Source organism: Polypterus senegalus, chromosome 15 (genome assembly GCF_016835505.1).
Source record: "Polypterus senegalus isolate Bchr_013 chromosome 15, ASM1683550v1, whole genome shotgun sequence".
Classification (NCBI taxonomy): Eukaryota; Metazoa; Chordata; class Cladistia; order Polypteriformes; family Polypteridae; genus Polypterus; species Polypterus senegalus.
Window position 1 is genome coordinate 21,932,940 of NC_053168.1, and position 20,463 is coordinate 21,953,402.

Genomic DNA, 20,463 nt, shown 5'->3' on the forward strand with positions numbered 1-20,463 from the left:
AGCTCCAGCCTACGCATAAATATTGATGGGTTACATTAGAGTGGCCACATGCATTGTAATATTCATGATTTTTTTACATTATTTTATCCTGTAGATGGTAGCAGAAGAACACTGTTCTAAGCACTACTTGGGCTTAAAGTTGCACATTGGATTATAGCAACTAAATCCCAAAATACATTTGGGGTTAACCGTACTTACAGAGAATGCCAACTCACTGGGGTTAATGCCAAGGAGTTTAAACATATATTATTATTTATAATATGTAATTCTGCTTCCTGACAGCTCAATTGACATAACATCACTAATCTTAGCTGGTCTTTCTTTTGTTTCCAATTAATGCTACGCTATTAGCCATGAGACAAAACACTTGGCTCACAATTTAATTCATACTGTGATTTGGGCTTCTTGATACAATACTGCCATGATATGAAATATTATGTTTTTTTATGTACGTTTAGTGTTACTTTAGATATTCATAAGTCAATCATTGAAAAATAAATTTAGAATGATGCAAAATTATGAAGGTTTTAACATGCATTTCTGTGCGCTTTCTCCAAATTAAATATGGACATTTTTTTGCACAGCAGCAACATAAGAGAGAACAAAAAATAAAAAAGTAAAACAGAATGTAAACAGGCTGAGTTAACATGCACAAGTGCCTTTGGAGGAAATGCCTCCAAATCCTCTGTTTGCTATTCATCCTGAGACACCTGCTGAGAGTTTGGAGGAGTTTCACACTCAGAGAAGTTCTGAAGCATCCATCCACAAACTTATGAGAACCACCATGTCCTTGAGATAAACAGTCCCCTGTGCGCTGACAGACCAATAAGAGACATTTTCGCACTCTTGCAGAAGCACAGCTAGAGTATATTTATCTGCCCCATCGAAAAGTATAGAAACCAAAAAGACTGTTAAATGCAGATAAAAAAATGAAAAGAAAACATCAGGCAACCACCCTGCAATTCTTCTTTTTTGTCATAAAGAACCTGGCAATAACACAAGTTTGACTGATATCATTCAATTTGATCCCGATGATAGATTTTACATTAAAATATGCAGAGGACAGTTTCATTTTTTCATTTACATGACATTTGCTGTATAGAATGTGTGGATATGTATAATGGAGCTATTAAAATATATGTAACACTTTACTGTGTTAAAAAATATTTAAATTACTGATATCTTGTTACAAACTGTAATTGAATCCACATACTCTTAGTGCTGTGATCTGGGTCTTTATGCTTTTAAGGCTGCAGAACACTCTCAAAAGTAAGAAACCTTTTCATTTTGTTGGGTTCAGGGATGGCTTACTGAAGCCAGCTGTGCTAGTTTAGACGTCTTTAGGCAGATTATTTTAATTGGCCAGTGCACAGTATTACATGAAAGCAAGATTATAAAATGGGTTGCAGGATGTAATCATATTTAGTGCATGTGAAGCAGTGAATTGCTGTATTCATTTTCAAAGGATCTGTGAACAACAGGAATGTAATTGCTATACTGGTGGTAATTAGTTTTACCGTGAATCAACAGCTGACATTATGACATATTAACACTTCAGATTAAAATGCTAAAAAGTAGCAGGTACAACAAACACACTTAGAAGAATTTAAGTCAGGAATAAAGGTTTTAAACATTACTGTCATGGTTTCATTAATAAGGTGACATGTACCTGCAGGTCAGGTCTTTCCAAGTCTTTAGAGTCCTGGTGCCTCCTGTCTTGCTCTATGGTTGCAAGACATGGACGCTATTCAGTGACCCGAGATGACGAATGGACTCCTTTGGTACCGCTGGTTTGACTTTGCGTCAATTGAGCGGATGCTATTGGAGTCCAGAATGAGGCACATTACCTGCACTGTGAGAGAGCGTCAGTTATGGTACTACATCCACGTGGCACGATTCCCCAGGGGTGATCCAGCTTGCAGGATCCTCATTGTTGAGGACCCGAGTGGCTGGACCAGGCCAAAGGGACACCAACGTAATACCTGGCAGATAGAGGATCATTTCCGGAAGGTGGGACTGGACCGCGTGTCTGCCTGGGGGTGGGATTTCCAACCAGGATCCCAAGCTGTTTCGTCGTGTGGTGGGTTTGGCAACACACTGTACCAGTGCATGCTCCCCAACCTGACCTGACCAGTTGAGGCCTGGAATGCATACCAAATATATTGTACAGGTGGTCCCCCAGGTTACGGACATCCTACCTACAAACGGGGCCGCAGCTGCGACGCATGCGCCTCAGTAACTGCCTGGGGATGCTGCAAGCGGTGGCTGAATGGAGGCTGGAAGGGGGCGATTTCGCTCCTCGCGCAGTGTAGTATCCCTCAGGCGGATCCTGCCGGCAAGCGGTTTCACTGCCCGCCCACCACAAACGGCTGTCCCGTTCGTTCTCAGTGGGTGGCTGGTAATGCTGCAAGCGGAGGTTGAATGGAGGCCACTGAGGGTGAACGGGGCGGCGGTTGTAGTGTGCACCGGATGGCTGCCTATTGAATGGGGGCGATTCACTACCCGCCTTTGGCCACACCGTGTTCGTTCTCGGTGGGCGGACGCTACAGGCAGCACACTGTAGTGGAGGTGACTGTGAGGTGGGCTGGTGGTGAACCGTCCGTCAATGCCCCCATTCATTCTCAATAGCAAGCCTGCTTGTACTGTTACATACATAGCAGGAAGTTGTCTCTTGTCAGCACATCAGACGTGTTGACGACAGGTGCCTTTCTACTGTGATAGCGTGTACAGTTCTGTGCAGAATAGCTCATCTTAATCTTTTGTCTTCACCCTTCAACAATGTCTCTGAAACACAAATCTGATGCAAGTGCTGGTGATACAGTAAAGAAGAGAAAAACCATCACCATTGAAAATAAAGTAGAAATAATAAAAAGGTCAGAGAGGTGAAATTCCATCATTCATTGGCAGGGCACTTGGTTACAGTTGGTCAACAATAGCATTTATTAAAGTAATGTACCTGTTCCGACTTACATACAAATTCAACTTAAGTACAAACCTACAGTCCCTATCTCGTACGTAACCCAGGGACTTCCTGTAAATCTGAGAAAAATTTGCACACAGAATTAACAAGTATGGAAATATTACCAAACAACTGTAAGACTAACAATCTTCTTTGAACTTTCTACTCCAGATTGTGGGTTTTTTAAATATGAAGATCTTCATGAAAATATCTCTCCTCTATCTCAATTATGTCAAGTGATTGAAAGCATTTACCTCATATCTTGAATGACTGTCTCTGCCTCAGAATGTGTCCGGGTTGCTACATCCTCTTTTGCGGCACTGGAAACCTTGTTTTCTGTTGAGAATGTGCCACTGACATCTCGGTATGCGCAAAGAGTAATAACACGGGATTGCTAAAGAAAGACAACAGATTTCAAAAAACCATTTACCAAATATTTGATGGAACTGATAACTAAATGGAGTATAACCTAAAATAATGAACAAAACAAAACATTTACCATTTTTATTAGATTCTATCAATACATAAATAGACATAAATCCTAAACATGTGGCACCCAAAAGAAATGCTGTTAACATCAGTGAATAATGACAGAAGAGGTCTGGAAACAGCCTTAGTTCATGAGGTATTGAAAAATTTCAGAGCATTGCATTTGTTGTCTTTAATTTAACTATATTATATGTGATTTTTTTGTATCTTTTGCCTTTACAAGCTCACAGTCACAAAAATGCCAGCATGATGCAAAATACAGTGGGTCCTAAGGGGTTGGGGGATCTGGGAACCACCTAATTAACTCTTTGGTCCCTCCAAAGGCCTGAAAATCCAAATCCAGATTTTAAAATCAAATTATCTGCCCTATAATGCAACACTAATGGCCGTGGGTCCAGTCCCCTTAGACCAATCTGATTGGTCAGTTTTGCTCTGGTGCTGCTATGAAAAAAGAAACTGTGAGTGTGAGACTCATGAGGAGGATTAAAGGCGCACGCTGTGACAGTCGCCTTCAAAGACGGAAAGGCACCTCGAAAATGATAACAGAATCTGAGAAGCAGGCTTTATGGGAACACGCACACATAATGCACTTTATAATCTTCAAAGAATATTTTCCTTTAAAGGCCTGCTAAAATCTATTGCCATTTATTTTGTGCAAACTGAATAACTCATTCATAATAAAACAGTTTTTTTTGTTTTTTTCTATCAACAAAAGATAGAAGTTGGATGTTTCAAAGTATAATCACTGCTAAACTAGAAAAGGGTTCACACATCTTTACTAATCATATAGGGTATAATTAAAAATAACTATGGAATATGGGGTCTTACAAACAGTGGAGTTGTCCGATTTTAGTCAAAAACAAGAAATGTGTTTTTGGAACTGGTACATATTTGAAAATAAATAACGAGGCATCTTTTTAAGCTCTCTCTCCAATTAAAGGCCAACAATTTCTGCTAGTAGCACAGGAGAAAAACTGTGAAACGGTATCTACATATTGTGACACAGAACGCTTGTACTTTTTTATTTTAAAACGTTTTACATTTTTTAAACTATATTTTAAATGACCTAGAGAAAAATCACTAGAGATTAAAAATACACTATATATATCTGAGTTATTATTAGTAACTGTGATGCAGCAGTTTTATTTTTTATTTATTTTAAATCAGTTTTTCTTCACACAGAGAGCCATGGACACATTAAATAAAATTCCAAGTGGCATGGTAGACATCAGGAATCAGGAACTTACAAAACTCAAATGTGATTTAGGAGAAATTAGGTGATTTTCATTGGTGAGCTTGTTGAGCTGAATTGCCTGCCTGCTCTTGTCAAATTGTTCAAATGATCTTTTCTTTCAAACTTCTTACTTACTAGCTAGGAAGCATCAGCTACAGTACCCTACACTGGATTGGAATTATATTTGCTTATATTAACCAAAACAAGAAAAAAGATTTTTAAAGTAGCTTCTTTTCTTACCATATGTATTTGTGGTTTTTGAAGGGCAAGTCTGTGAGTCTTTCCCATGTAAGAGTCACTCTTCAGAACAAACATGGTGACCTGCCCTTCAGCAGTCATGATAACCACATAAGGGTCTGCTACTGAACAATGCACTATGGGAGATCCCAAATCAACAGGAATGAAGTGCAATTGGTTCACTAAAAACAAACAAAAACAATAATTCACTAAACAAAAGACCTATGTACTCTTATTAACTTAACAACTTTACAACACAAATTTGCTTGAAATTTGTATTATCAATGATCACTGCCGTTATCAAACTTGTCTTGACACAAATTTTGTTCAAACAGAATTTACTTTCACAGGAATTAACTAACCTCCTTCTAAAAGACGAATGCCCATTGGAGAAACCTGGACAATATACTTGTTATCCCCAATGTTGCCTGCAAACACAGTTGGACCTTGGGTAGCAAAACCACTAGTATCAAGCTCCATAATTTCCTGGCCAGTTTGCAGTATCTGTAATACAAGCAATTAAAAATGTAGCATATGAAAAGACAACTTCAATAAAAGAAGAATTCCAGGCTTACACAGGATTTCATAATAATTACATGTAAATTTAAAATGGCAAATACTAAAACACTTACATTTATTACTACAGCATGTCATGTGATAGAATACAATGAAAGGCACAACAGAGCTTGTACAGAATTTTTCCCATTACTAAATTATCACTTGGCTGTTTCTGGCATATTTCATGAATTAATTTCCTAAACCCATTTACTCCAATACAAAGTTCCTGGGAGCCAAAATTCAATCCTTGTAGTAACAAGTGCAAGGAAGGATTCTTGGATGGGACACCAGTCCATTTACCAGAGGGCACAGCCACCCACACATGGACAAATAGTCACCAATGAACCTAACTCCTATAACATTGGACTGTGAGTGGGCACTTGAATAACCAGAGAAAACCAAAGACAGAGAGAATCTGCTCAAACTTCACACAGAACTATAAAGCAACGAGGCAGGTGCTGATTGTATGGATGTGTTTATGACAGATGGCTATCCAGTCAAGTGCTGGATCATACCGTGTGCCAGACAATGCAGAGATTTCAGCTCCCTGGAACTCTGTTATGTAATAAGACGGTTTGTAAAGATTTAGATGAAGTGATAGACAATATTTTTTTTAACAAATTAGGTTATAGTTTAAACATTAGGAACTACTGTTACCAACCATAATATATTTTGGAATTTAATCAATACATTGACTATGCAAAAATAACGTGTATTCAATATTAAATATAGAGTTTGATCAAAGTAATGAATCCATCCGTTAGTAAACTCTGATTTTCTGATTATTAATTTACTACTTGGTTTTAATGTTGGAAAGGAATTTGGTCAACTTCTGCCATTTTAAATCTGCTGTGCTACATTAATACATTTATCTTTATTATGTGCCCAATGTATGACTCAATGGAAAGACCTGACGAGACACTAGCTTCCTGAACACAGTAATCTCCCATGTATATATATCTTATGTATAAACGTCACACGTGGAATTTGTGTGTGTGTCTGTCCAGCCCGGAAATGAGACGTGGAGCCGCGGTAAGGGCACTGCCTCCGAGGAAACTGAAAACTCGCTTAGCTGATAATAACACTGAGGCCGGCACATCAGCAAAATGAAACCACAGAAGAAAGACAAAGGCGCTAACATCGGCAAAACGGCACCCATTTTACTTTTCCTAATGTCGGCAAAATGAATCCTGCTAGGAGAGAGATGCCTCAGAGTAGTTCCTTTAACTTATCTGACATCTCTAGATTTAAATTTTTTTTCCTGACGATTTCAATAAGTTTCTAGGATGCCCAGGATTACACAGCTATTGTTCATATAATGAAGTATCTTTAACACATGACTACTGTGCAAAAGGCACTTGATTACCATAGTAGAGTCTTCTCTGCTTAAGATGAGAAAGCCATGCATCTTTCCATCGTCATCCGGGTTGTTTGGAGGTTGTACTCCTTCTGTCGTTTCTGAGCCCTCTTCTGGGACAGTCTAGGAGAACATTTGAAAAGATTATTTTTATTTCTATGAAGTGCACTATACTGATGACATTTACATAGTTATTACAATAATGTAAAAATGATAAACCTTACATCCTCTTTCTTCACAGAAGAAATGACCGTCCACATATCATGACAACCTGGGAGCTCAAAAGTGGTAACAACCTGAGGTCGAATACTTTTCTGTCATGTAGTTAAAAGCAAAGAAAACAAGAATCAAACCGCATATACAGTACATTCATCTCAGAATACCAGCTGTTGACTTGAACTTAAGATTTATTACTCTTAATCTGACTAGTGCATGGTAACACAGCAGTAAAACAGCAAGCAATTCTCAAAAAATAAATAAAAAAGCATTAAAACACAGACAAGCTCTTCTTTGTTTATTTATTTGTCTCTGAGTGTTTACAGGCTTCTCCAATGATCTCTGAAGCAGCCCTGGTAAACCCAGAATTTTATATTGCACTTTTTCCTTACCTGTGGCAGACTCGCCTTACTGCCACAGAGTTTCAGCTAGTGCACACAACTATAATCTACCACATATTTAAAACACAGAATTGGATATAGATTTGCACATATTTTGGTCTAATAACCTAAAGAAAACCACAAAATTAATATCTTCAGAAAAGATAAAAAGCACACTAATACATAAAGGCATGCAACTATCACAACAATTCACATTTTGGGGGAAAAACTAGAAAACATAAAAGTAGTAACATTTCACTATCACTTCATAACCTGCTTAATCCAGAAAAGTGTCAGGGGGAGCTGGAGCCTATCCAGGCTAGCACAGGGTACAAAGCAGGGCAGGGCATCAAACTGGGGCCAATTTACTTAACTTGTATGTCTTTGTACAGTGGAGGAAACACCATAGACACGGAGAGAACATGCAAATTCCATGCAGGGGGCACCTGGGATGTGAACCCTAGTCTCCTTACTGCAAAGCAGGAGCACCACCTTTACATCTACAATGAAATTTGCTAACTATACCTATGGAAGCATGGAGGTGTCTAGGAGATACGGCAGTGGAGTTTTTAACCAGATTGTTTAATGGAATCTTAGAAAGTGAGAGGATGCCTGAGGAGTGGAGAAGAAGTTTACTGGTGCCGATATTTAAGAATAAGGGGGGTGTGCAGGACTGCAGTAACTACAGGGGAATAAAATTGATGAGCCACAGCATGAAGTTATGGGAAAGAGTAGTGGAAGCTCGGTTAAGAAGTGAGGTGATGATTAGTGAGCAGCAGTGTGGTTTCATGCCAAGAAAGAGCACCACAGATGTGATGTTTGCTCTGAGGATATTGATGGAGAAGTTTAGAGAAGGCCAGGAGGAGTTGCACTGCGTCTTTGTGGACCTGGAGAAAGCATATGACAGGGTGCCTCAAGAGGAGCTGTAGTATTGTATAAGGAAGTCGGGAGTGGCAGAGAAGTACGTAAGAGTTGTACAGGATATGTACAAGGGAAGTGTGACAGTGGTGAGGTCTGCAGTAGGAGTGACGGAGGTGGGATTACATCAGGGACGGCTCTGAGCCCTTTCTTATTTGCAATGGTGATGAACAGGTTGACAGACGAGATTAGACAGGAGTCCCACTGGACTATGATGTTTGCTGATGACATTGTGATCTGTAGCGATAGTAGGGAGCAGGTTGAGGAGACTCTGGTGAGGTGGAGATATGCTCTAGAAAGGAGAGGAATAAAGGTTAGTAGGAACAAGGCAGAATACATGTGTGTAAATGACAGGGAGGTCAGTGGAATGGTAAGGATGCAGGGAGTAGAGTTGGCGAAGGAGTATGAGTTTAAGTACTTGGGATCAACAGTGTAGATTAATGGGGATTGTGGAAGAGAGGTAAAAATAGTGCAGGCAGGGTGGAATGGATGGAGAAGAGTGTCAGGAGTAATTTGTGACAGATGAGTATCAGCAAGAGTGAAAGAGAAGGTCTACAGGACGGTAGTGAGACCACCTATGTTATATGGGTTGGAGACGGTGCCACTGACCAGAAAGCAGGAGGCAGAGCTGGAGGTGGCAGAGTTAAAGATGCTAAGATTTGCACTGGGAGTGATGAAGATGAACAGGATTAGAAATGAGGACATTAGAGGGTCAGCTCAAGTTGGACGGGTGGGAGACAAAGTCGATTGCGTTGGTTTGGACATGTAGAGTGGAGAGATGTTGAGTATATTGGGAGAAGGATGCTAAGAATAGAGCTGTCAGGGAAGAGGAAAAGAGGAAGGCCTAAGAGAAGGTTTATGGATGTGCTGAGAGAGGACATGCAGGTGATGGGTGTAACAGAACAAGATGATGAGGACAGGAAGATATGGAACAAGATGATCCGCTGTGGCAACACATAACGGGAGCAGCCGAAAGAAGAAGATTAATTTCAGCTCATAAAATGTTACCCTAAAGAATAAACACAGTCTTAAGGCAGCAGTAATTCCAGTCACTGACATAGCTGCCTCACAGCAACAAAAACAGGAGTTTTTTTTCTTTGGGCATTTTTACATATTCCAAGGACATGTATATTAGATTGGTGGCCCTCGAATGATGGCTAACTTTTTCTCTTTCACCTCTTTACTGTGTAAATATCCATTTGATTTGAGGATGAAGTAGTTGTATTTGTTAAACATTTAATCAAGTGTAATATTCATGCTGTGAGATGGACTTCATTGGATGAGTTATTAAAACAAAAAAAAATGTTATTCTGCTTCAATAAGAAGAGAAATGCAACATTTTGATCAAATAATATGAAAGAGTAATTGTGCTGTCAATGTAATGTGGTGTTAAAACTGTGACACCATTATATGAGCTGGAGTGTCTTATTGTACAGACTCTAAACCAGGGGTCCTCAATCACGATCCTGGAGGGCCGCAGTGGCTGCAGGATTTTTGCTCCAATCTGATTGCTTAATAGGAAGCACTTATTGCTCAAGTAACACTTCTGCTTCACTTTAGTTGTCTTGCTTATTAAGATTTTGAACCCTTATTTATTATTGTCTTAAACATCTGTATTCTTGATTTTTAATTGCTCCTAATTAGCAATAACATTCAAATGACAAAAAAGACCAGCATTTCTCCATTTAGCTTGTTACCATTTACTCCTGTGTGTATTTATCATGCACTATAGGGTTTAATTAAATACTTGGAAGGAAAATAAAGAGAAAAAAGTGAAGGACTGAGAATTACTCCTCCATTTTAGCCTTCAAATCATTTGGATGATATCCGTAGAAAGGGGAAGAAAATCTAGGATATTAGAATAGACCTGACATAACAGAGTTAAAGCACTAGCAAGTCATGAAATTAAATTATTGGCAAGAACTGCTTTCTAATTAAGCAACTGGGTTAGAACAAAAACCAGTAGCCACTGCAGCCCTCCAGGACTGTGATTGAGGACCTCTGCTCTAAACCATGACTTGCAGATAAATCTTGTGTATCCTAGCCAAAGAGAAAAGGATTGTATTCTTTGGCCAGCACTCATGTATACGGTACTCATGAGAACCAGTACTTTGTCTTAATTTTAATGGCTTTAACCCTGATCTTTCTGGAGCAGCAATTTTCCCAGCTATACTGAAAAAGCATTGGGTTAGTGCTGGTGGTGCAAATACCAATGAACTTTTTTATTATTATTATTTTTGACAGCTCGGGAAGACATTTTGTTTCCTTTCCACCAGTTGTTGTATCCAGCTCCCACCTATAATCCTCACAAGTTTCTTGCTGTGGAAGAATATATGTTCAATTTATGTTGTATGTATGTGGATATATATCTCAATTCAGTGTTTGTATTCTGCTCTGTTAACTTTAAATACTATCACTAGCAAATTATATTTTGTTAAGTAATGAACTGGATTCCATGTATGATAAATTGTTTCATACTATTTTCTGTATGTTTTTACCAAATCTGTACCTTCATTGGTACTTATTAAGTATACCATACCCATAAAATATTCCAATAGGCGGTCATTAGTGTTATGTGAAGGTGATGTGATTTGCATCCTGTTTTTTATTTAAAGGAGTATCTTGGAGTTTAAAGACAGGCTGCTACTGAGTAAGCAATAAAGCTGATAACAAGTTTGCTAACTAACAGTCACCAAAAAGTCTCCAGACATGACCTCACTCTTGTCCGGTATACACTAAGCAGTTTGGAAATGAAGGGGGGATGATTCTCAAGCTATCTAGAGTGCACACTGTGTTAGTTGGGCATTCAGGACTTAGATGTTAAAGTTCTGGATCAGCACTAATGCTAATTAAGAGCTCCTTTTGTTAAATTAAATATTGTGGCTTATTTTTCTTCCACATGGCTTATAAGTACTCCTGATGGCAGAGCAGCTGAAGTCTGGAATATTCTTTTCAGGAGAACACTGACGGAGTGCTTTTTTGGGGAGGAGCTGGAATTGTCAGCATTGATGTGGTTGTTATGCCTTCCTAACCTTTGTTTAGTTCAAAATAATATCTATTTTCTATGTCTCTTCTTTTTTATTATCTTAACTAAAGGTCACTAATGAGGCGGAATATTTTTGACAAAGCAGTTATGTCAAAAACACTGCAGCCGTAACTAAGGGCAGACAGAAACTATCTAACCAATGAAATTTTTGGAGCTTTGGATAGCTTGTGAAGCCAGGGGGACTAACACTGTTAGTCCACCCATTTAACACGGGTTTCACCTATGGGTCGTTTAGGACTAGTGTTGATTCCACATATATTCTTTATACTCCTGGCCATTTTTTAAATTAACATTTTAATCAGTATTGCTTAATGCTCTGATTTATTATTCAAATGTTTCTGTACCAAAAAACAAAACACAATTAACCATCTACTAACATAGGCCTATCCAGCACTCTTAGCGCTCCAGCTCTCTATATCCCCCCATAACCGTTTATTATGATTATGTGGTTAGTGCCACATCTATCTTTTTGGACCTGCTTTTCCATTACAGAGAGGCTAACACAATAGCATAAAGAGTAAGGCAGCTCAGAGCAAAATGAACAATTGTACAAAGTGTTTTTAAAGCTTCCCCTCCTATACTTACTTTAGTATATTATGCAGCTCATTTTCTAAGGTGACTTTGTTTTGGTTTTTGGTGCACTTAACTGATTCTTCAAAGACAACAAGTCTTGTAAATGATTTTGCCTCTACAGAGCACACCTCTAAGCACCAGGTTAGATAGATAGATAGATAGATAGATAGATAGATAGATAGATTAAATAAATTTAATCTTTATTTCTCATAACACACTTAGATACTCTAATATAAATATATATTATCTAGGTTGTAACAAAGTCTTTAGTATTAACTCTTTCAAAATACCTGGAGTCGACATGTCAGGGATTAAGATGATCTGAGGTGTGCTTATAAAGGGAATATCTCAAATAAAGACTTTGAATGGTACAAGTATCCATCATTCATGTTTATAAAATAGCTTTGGTGTCTTCCAGAATATTTATGTCATGTGTATAACTGGGTCAACCAGGGGCTGACAGATTGAGGCACATTCAGATTTTTCATTCTTCTGTACCTGCTCCCTGGCGATGGGGCTTTAACAGGTTTGGTTACCAGTTGTAGGCCTGAAGGTCCTGAATCCATGTAGTTCTCTTTCCTAACCCTGCTCTACCCTTAGATGAAATCCCTAGATTGACACCAGTCTTCAATGAACCTCAGGGACCAGAGTCTAGGCTAAAGTAATATTTAAAAAGAAGCATTACTCATAGTTATTAAAACAGACAAAGCAAATTACAATAAAAATTATATGAATGTGATACAAAATACTATAATCCAACTTCTTTTTTACCTAATATATAGCACAGTTAAAGTATAAGCAATAGAGAAAATAAGTCTTACAGTTTGGTAGCACTCTTACATGGAATCTGCCCTTCTCTCCGTTCTTCAAAGAAGGAATCTATTTTAATTCACATACCTGACTTCTGAACAATTTTGTTAGCTTTGTTTGTTTCTTTGTTTTTCTGATACCACTTAACACTAAAACAACATTCTACATTAAACCATTTGTAGTATCTCAGCAATCATCTTCAGCAAATCCTTTTCTCTTATGCTTAATTTTAAAATACTGTATATAGAAAATAAAATTATACAAAGAGTAGGTTTCACTTTATGATTACTTTAAATTACATTTTCGTCCTTCTTATTTTGGCTACAGTTAAAAAAAGATCTCATGCTTTCTATTTAATTAATTTAAAATGTATACCTATTTATTATGCTAAAATATATTACTTAAAAATTTCACAGGGGCGCATGCCACACAGCTGGCAGAGAAACTAATTCACCTGAGCCGAGAATGCAGACATCATTCTCATGGTTTTAGATATTTTGCCAAGGTCCACTTGTCAGGAATTTCTTAATGGCCTGGCTGAAAAGGAGTGGACTTAAATCTAAACTTTAAACTGAAATTCCAAAAGCTCATTGCCTCTTTTCTCACTTGTCCATTTCTGACCAAAATCGTTTCTAATAAGAAGCTTTCATTTCAGTAATGGGCCAAAGTGGATTCTTTCATTCTTCATGGCTGGAAGTACGACTCGAAAAGCATTGATACTGATAACGTTTTTGTAAGAATACAGAATGTCATTTTAGTCTATCAAACTGTTAGGTACATGAATAATAATAATAATAATAATAATAATAACTAGATCAACTTCAACAAAACATAGTAAAAGGTTCACCTGAAGCACAGACAATGCTCCATTTTTTCCATATCCTGAGCAAACGACCACTTCTAGGTCTGGTTCTGGATTATTTTGAAACTGCACAAAAAATTGGAAAAATAATGGCACCGTTTAAAATTTATTTCCATTTATGGTAAATTTATTACTTATGTTTGCCGGGATTAGCAATATCTCTTAATGGTATTGTTTAAATAACAGTTGTCACAGATGTGTATAATACATTTATGTTTTTAAATGATCGTTACCTTAAAGAATTTAAAAATAAAATCTACGGGATTTGAAAAAAAATAATAGTGCAAAAAATGTGAAAAGTTCAGCACAACAGTAGGGAACATAAATTAAACGAAAGAATATTTTTTTTAAAAAAAAAAGCAAAAGAAAAGTAGCTGGTCTTTTGCCTAGGTTTAAAAGAATACTCTGCCTAAAAATGTAATTTTTTTACAATATATGTTACATACCCCATGTAGTTTACAGTGATAGCCTAGAAAAGTTTTATCACCATGTTTTTATGCAGAAATTATATAAACTATTTTATGACATAATAGAAGCCAATAGACACCAGTGCTGCACAACACCAAACAATGTGAAAAACATTCGTGGAAGAAAGAAAGAAAATAAAAATCTTCACATTATTTGTGTTGCATAATGTACAGTACATGTCAGTTATTCAACTACATGCTCAAAACTTGAAAAATTCATGATTTTGTTGCTAAAATACTGTTAGCTACTCCCAGAATTCTCAGTGGACATCTTATGCAAGAAACCTAAAGCATCATTTTTTAATTGAGGTCCTGCCTCTCCACATCATGCATAGGTCAGGAGTCCTGTCTACAGTTCAAAAAGCAATTCCCATGAGGCTTAACATTTCCTGTTTATAATGTCTGCTAATATTTTTTTCTAAAATAAGCATATGTTTGTATGTTTTAAACATATGCTCAAATAACTGGATAATTGGCACGATTATGCAACATGAGTAATGTGAGATTTTGTTTTCCCCCATGAATGATTTTTACATCATTTGCTATTACTGTACAGCATTGGTCATCACTGGCTTCTATTATGTCATAAACTTGCAGTAGAATCCACTGCTCTATGTGAAAATAGGAGATTGAAAACCACTAGAAAAGACTTGGGGTAAGTAAAATATAAATATAAAAAATACACACATTTTTTTTGGTGGAGTATTCCTAGTTTTGAAAGAGCAGGCAGTATGTAAAGCTGACCCTGAATCTTTAAATAAATAAAATATTTAATCAAATAAATAAATCTCTCTATTATAAAAGGAAATCCTAGGACGAGACTTTCTTGGAGAAAATTTCAACTCCCGCGAGAAATAATTTCAGGTCCCGCCCTCCTGTCAAACATTTACAGCCACACCGACGGTCCAATCACTTCTCATTCGTGTGAATACTATTGTTAGACACAGTTCCTGTGCTCTCTGAACCAAGTGGGGTCAGAAATAAAAGACAAAGAGTTGAAGACAAAGTAGAATGTTGTAAAGAGGTTCAAAAATGGTGTGATACACATGCAGTGCTGGTTAGAGATAATGAAAGCACTAAAATTCAAAAGTCTCAAAAAACTGATAGTAAAGATTGCTTTAGAACTAACAAATGGAAATTATTACTCAGTAAAATAACGGAACAGAGAAAAGAGATTGAATATATGGACATAGGTGATATATGACATAAGTATGCACATATTGTTTGGCTTTAAACTTTAAGTCGGAGACTTGTAGATCATTTACTTTGTGTTGCCATCAGGTAAAAGTAGTGTTTCCTCCCAATGAAGAGGCGTATCCACGAGAATTAAAATATTTGTTGTTTGGTGAAAATGAAATCCACATATGCGAGCGGCAGAGACATAATGTGGCTGGCACGTAGTGCAGGCCAGGGGGGTTGGTGAGCAAAGTGAGTAGGGGGCAAAGCCCCCTAGTTATTACAAAAACAAAAAATATAAAAACTTGATATTCACCTCTTCTGAAAGGAAAGCAGGCTCTCCCATTGAAGCATTTGCACATGGGCCAATATTCAATATGCTGTCACATACCTAAAGACAAAATTAAGAGAGACACTTATTTTCCCTTGTTTACGAATTAATGTTCTGGCAAAGTGAAGTATATCTTCTATAAAAAGCAGACACACAAGCAAGTGCACAGGCAATATTTCAAGTACCTCAAAAGAAAAGGTCGCCAACTGAGTCCCAGACTGAGTCTCACTGCCATAAACTTCAATCTCATCCATCTCATCCAGCAAAGCCCCCTTTCCACCTGAAACATTAAGTTCAAGAGTGCAAGTCAAGCAAATAACACACAGATCATATAGTTATCTAACCTTAAAAATACTTTAAACTCAAGATTGTAAAAATTCAAATGCTTTAGTTTCATCTACCTGTTTTCTTTGGCTCCTTTTTTTCATTTTAGGACTGTGTGCAGCTGAACACTGCTGTAGCAAAATCAGGTGGAAGGCAAGAACTGACATTCGATGGCAACTCTATCACAGGGCACCTTTACACACACACACCCTCACTCGCTCATGGCAGGCCAAATAAATGTGGCCATTTAAATAATACATTTTTTAAGTGTTGAGTGGAAACAGAGTATCCACAGGAATGCCACATAAACTCGGGGAATCTACAAACTCCAATCAGGCAGTAACTTAACTTGCAGCTGTGAGGCGGCCATTTCAACCATCTAACCTTCCACCAACTTTTAACACCCGCTTATCCAGGGTAAGGACACAGGGCAGCTGAAGCACAACACCTGTACAGGGTGTCATTCCATCACAAGGTGAACACACACATCCGCACACACACTAGGGGCAATTTAGCAACACCAGTCCACCTAACCTGTGTGTCTCTGGACCGTGGGAGGAAACAACATTTTAACATTTTAACCATTGTTCAAATTCATAAAGGCATGCAATTTTTCTATTCTTGCTATTTAAAACAGAATATTTGATGAGTTGGTGTCTGTTTGCCATTAGTAATTATTATTTATTTTGGCCTTTGTGTATTAAAAGTAGAAATTATTATTGCTCTTACCAGCCCAAGCACCAGAAGGATCAACCCGCTTCTTTTTGTTTGGGGGTTCCTCCTGTAAATAGAAACAAGTCACAATCAGTCATGCATTCTTCATTAAAAGAAACATAAACATAATTCAATGGGCAATATACAATTCTAGATTTAGTACAACCAAGTTAAAACTGAAAATGCTCTTGTTAAATTATGCACAATTTAAACCAGTTAACAGTGTACAGTACATTTAAATGCCTATTGTGGCCACCAGGAGGCATCTCAGAGCCCCAAGCCCATGACAGGACTACAAACACACAAATCCTGAGTCAAATAACCCTTATTATTTTATGTAATACCTTTAACTGGCCTCTTTACAAGAGACGCACAATTCTTATATTTTTTTCTGTAGTCTTTTCTCCAAATTTCCCCCAGTAAGCTTTGGTTCTTCTCCACTCCTGACTCTGACTCTGACTCACACTCCAAAAGTAAGGCAATGCGGACTTCCTTTCATGCTGGACCCAAGAGCACTTCCAGTGCCACAACACAGCATGGATCAGGCTGATGCCGCTCAAACTAGGGACATTTTCTCTTGGTAGCTCCTTCTTGTACCACCCCATGGCACCCAGTAGGGCTGCCCAACAGGACTATAACTGGCAGGATGCCCTGTGGGTGTACACATGGGCAATCCAGTAAAGGGATGCTGCCACCTAGCATTATCTGGGGAGTACACATCCCTGACAGATAGTCTCTCTTCCCTGTCCTCCTGGTTCACTGTCCTGCCTAGGAAAAGGAACACCAGCCATACCAGTTCTGACATCCATCCACTTACAACCTCCACGTACTTCCCAGGCCTTCTGGCCAGACAAAGGTCTGTTCATCTTGTTCAGGAAGCCAGTCCATCCCAGCTTTCCATTGCACTATATGCATTTGAAACATGCTGTAGAATTCATCAAATATTCTGTAGCTGATCATTTTCACCACAAAGTTAATTTTGTTGGACAAAATGGGGCTTGTGTCCTGAAAAACTTCAATGTATTTGGCGCTTTTTTTACAGCAACCACTCAATAATTAGCATTCTTTGAGACTGCTCTGCATAAGCTTCTCCTTTGAGATTAGTAACTTATTATCACTTCTTATGGTTCTTCATGTTCAAGTTTACTTTCAAGTGTAAAGAGGATACGGTTGCATTTTTATTTGCATGTCTGACCAGACTGCCACGTATCAACACACTCTCCAGTGCCTTGACCAGCATTACTAGTCCAATGTAGACCTTAATTGACAACCTGAATTACGTGAGATAAACAATCATTAAGTAAAAATGGTACCAATATCTCACCCCCAGATAATTTAACTGAAAAAATAGCAAGTGCTTCTTTCTAAATACATTACAAAATTGAAGCAGGATGCAGATTTTTACCAGAGTAGTCTCTTAATCAGTATACTTAAAACTGCTTCAATAAATTCAACTTTTAGTCATTACGGGCAGCACGGTGGCACAGTGGTAGCACTGCTGCTACGCAGTTAGGAGACCCGGGTTCGCTTCCGGGGTCCTCCCTGTGTGGAGTTTGCATGTTCTCCCCGTGTCTGCGTGGGTTTCCTCCCACAGTCCAAAAACATGCAGGTTAGGTGGATTGGTGATTCTAAATTGGTCCTAGTGTCTGCTTGGTGTGTGGGTGTGTTTGTGTGTGTCCTGCAGTGGGTTGGCACCCTGCCCGGGATTGGTTCCTGCCTTGTGCCCAATGTTGGCTGGGATTGGCTCCAGCAGACCCCCATGACCCTGTGTTCGGATTCAGCGGGTTGGAAGATGGATGGATAGTCATTACACCTTACATCACAATTGTAATTAGCATGGCACACGTCTGTTTTCAAAACCACTCAAACAGTTCTGAGTCACTGGAAGCCAGTACCTATACAGGAGCATGCACCGCTAAGCAGGAGGTATACCTTGAAATTTGCACAGTCACCTACAGAGGGCCAGTTTAGATATCAAGCAAATACCCTACAAGAAAAATGTTTTGCTAATGTGGTACACATTCTACAAATTAAATAAGAGCTGTAGTAATACCTGCTTTTCATTTTCCTTCCCATCTTCCATGGGAGCGTCTTGTAGTTTTTCAGTGTACTTGAGTAACAAGGAGTTACCAAGACGAGAGCCTAAGAAAAGGTAGCCATTCTCCATAGTCACCATCTGCAGTAAAACAAAAAATTACAAACATGAAAATGACTTCAAATAAATATGAGATGCTGCAGAAAAAAAATGATGTTATTATATGTACAAACATATGAGTAAAGTTGAAAAAAGTGAAATATTTTTTAATGGCTTTAATTTCCATATTTCAAATCTAGTGGAAACATTCCACATCAGCGCATTAACAAATCTGATCAAGTCTGCGTTACTCATTTACAGGAAGTCAAGAAAATCAATATTAATCTGTTCAAGAAAATAGCAGTATCGACATTTTTCTCTTCAAGTTGCTGTGAATTTTTGCATTTTTAATGTAACCCCAAAAGTTTTCAATAGGGTTGAGCTGGCCACTCTATTACCTTAATCCTTTTAGTCAGGGACCAAGATGTTGCTCGCTTACTCGTGTTTGGGGTCATCTTGTTAAAACACCCATTTCAGGGGCATGTGGCAACATAATCTCTTCAAGTATTTTGATGTATTCAGCTAATCCATGATCCCTCGATAAATAGGCTCAACAACGTACAGTAAAACCTTGGATTGCGAGTAACTTGGTCTGCAAGTGTTTTGCAAGATGAGCAATATGAGTAGTACGTATATGCTTTGTCTGCCAAGTGCCACGTGATCACAACTGAACTGATGGTTCTTCTCTCTCTCTCGCTGTGGGATTGTGGGTAATCGCCTCCCATGCTCGGTCTCAGTTGGCTTGCCTCACTCATATAGTCAACATCCGTACAAGCGGATATTGTTTACTATAGCATGGTGACCATGTGTGTGTTGTAACGTTTGAGTCTCTGTCTTGCACCCCAAAACTGCATCTCAGTACTTTAGCAATACCAGCTTTATTCAGCGTGAAACAGGAACAGCACGGTTATTTATTGTAGCGGGATCTGCCACTCTCCTATATAGAGACACAGCAATCAGGCAGGGTCATGGCCAGGTTAGTGGCTAAGTAATACTATGCCCTGCATCTTTTCGGATTCACTTTTACAGTGAACTGATACAGCCCCGGGAGCCTGCGGTTGCTTCGGGACACTCTTCCACGCGTCGTACCGTTTGGTGGAATCCCAAAAGACTTTAAAATCCATACAGTGCGTAAACCATTTTTTAAAATTTTGAGTCCAAGTATAGTGACTCGTCAGGCAAAAGCAACTGTCCTTGGATAGGTTCCTTGTTAAAGTCGCAAAAAGGAAGAAGATTCCACTGAGCCAACAGATAGCCGTAATTCCGTTAGTTAGAGTGAAAGTCGTCCTACACAATAACCTCCTCCTCTTCTCCTCTCTCTTGTCTCCTTCACACCAGCCAGGATTCATTTCAAAGGTAAAGTGTGGGTTAATTTGTTTTATGTATTTTTACTTTATATTTTGTATTAATCATTTTAATATGAATCATTTTGGGCTGTGGAACGAATCTTCCGAGTTTCCATTACTACGTACGGGGAAATTTGCTTTGATATACGAGTGGTTTGGATTACAAGCACGAATCTATAACGAATTATGCTCGCAATCCAAGGTTCCACTGTTGCATGTTAAACATCCTAATACAATGATTTTTGTGCCAAAATACTTCACTGTCTTGAATTCAGTACCTGGGGGTCGTTTGACGTGCTGTCAATGACTGCTACACCCGAAAAAATCAATTT

General features: G+C 38.4%; 1 protein-coding gene across 1 annotated transcript in view; it reads right to left on the reverse strand.

The window, feature by feature from the left end:
- The window catches only part of cpsf1 (cleavage and polyadenylation specific factor 1), an 87,446-nt gene that overhangs the window by 52,037 nt on the left and 14,946 nt on the right, over nucleotides 1-20,463 (reverse strand). Inside the window, exons 12-21 of the mRNA XM_039736683.1 lie at nucleotides 18,705-18,827; nucleotides 16,667-16,718; nucleotides 15,799-15,893; nucleotides 15,599-15,673; nucleotides 13,625-13,705; nucleotides 7,059-7,148; nucleotides 6,844-6,957; nucleotides 5,282-5,423; nucleotides 4,923-5,101; nucleotides 3,214-3,353 (exon numbers count right to left, since the gene is read on the reverse strand). Coding sequence (XP_039592617.1) covers nucleotides 3,214-3,353; nucleotides 4,923-5,101; nucleotides 5,282-5,423; nucleotides 6,844-6,957; nucleotides 7,059-7,148; nucleotides 13,625-13,705; nucleotides 15,599-15,673; nucleotides 15,799-15,893; nucleotides 16,667-16,718; nucleotides 18,705-18,827 — 1,091 coding nt within the window. The remainder of the gene's footprint in view (nucleotides 1-3,213; nucleotides 3,354-4,922; nucleotides 5,102-5,281; nucleotides 5,424-6,843; nucleotides 6,958-7,058; nucleotides 7,149-13,624; nucleotides 13,706-15,598; nucleotides 15,674-15,798; nucleotides 15,894-16,666; nucleotides 16,719-18,704; nucleotides 18,828-20,463) is intronic.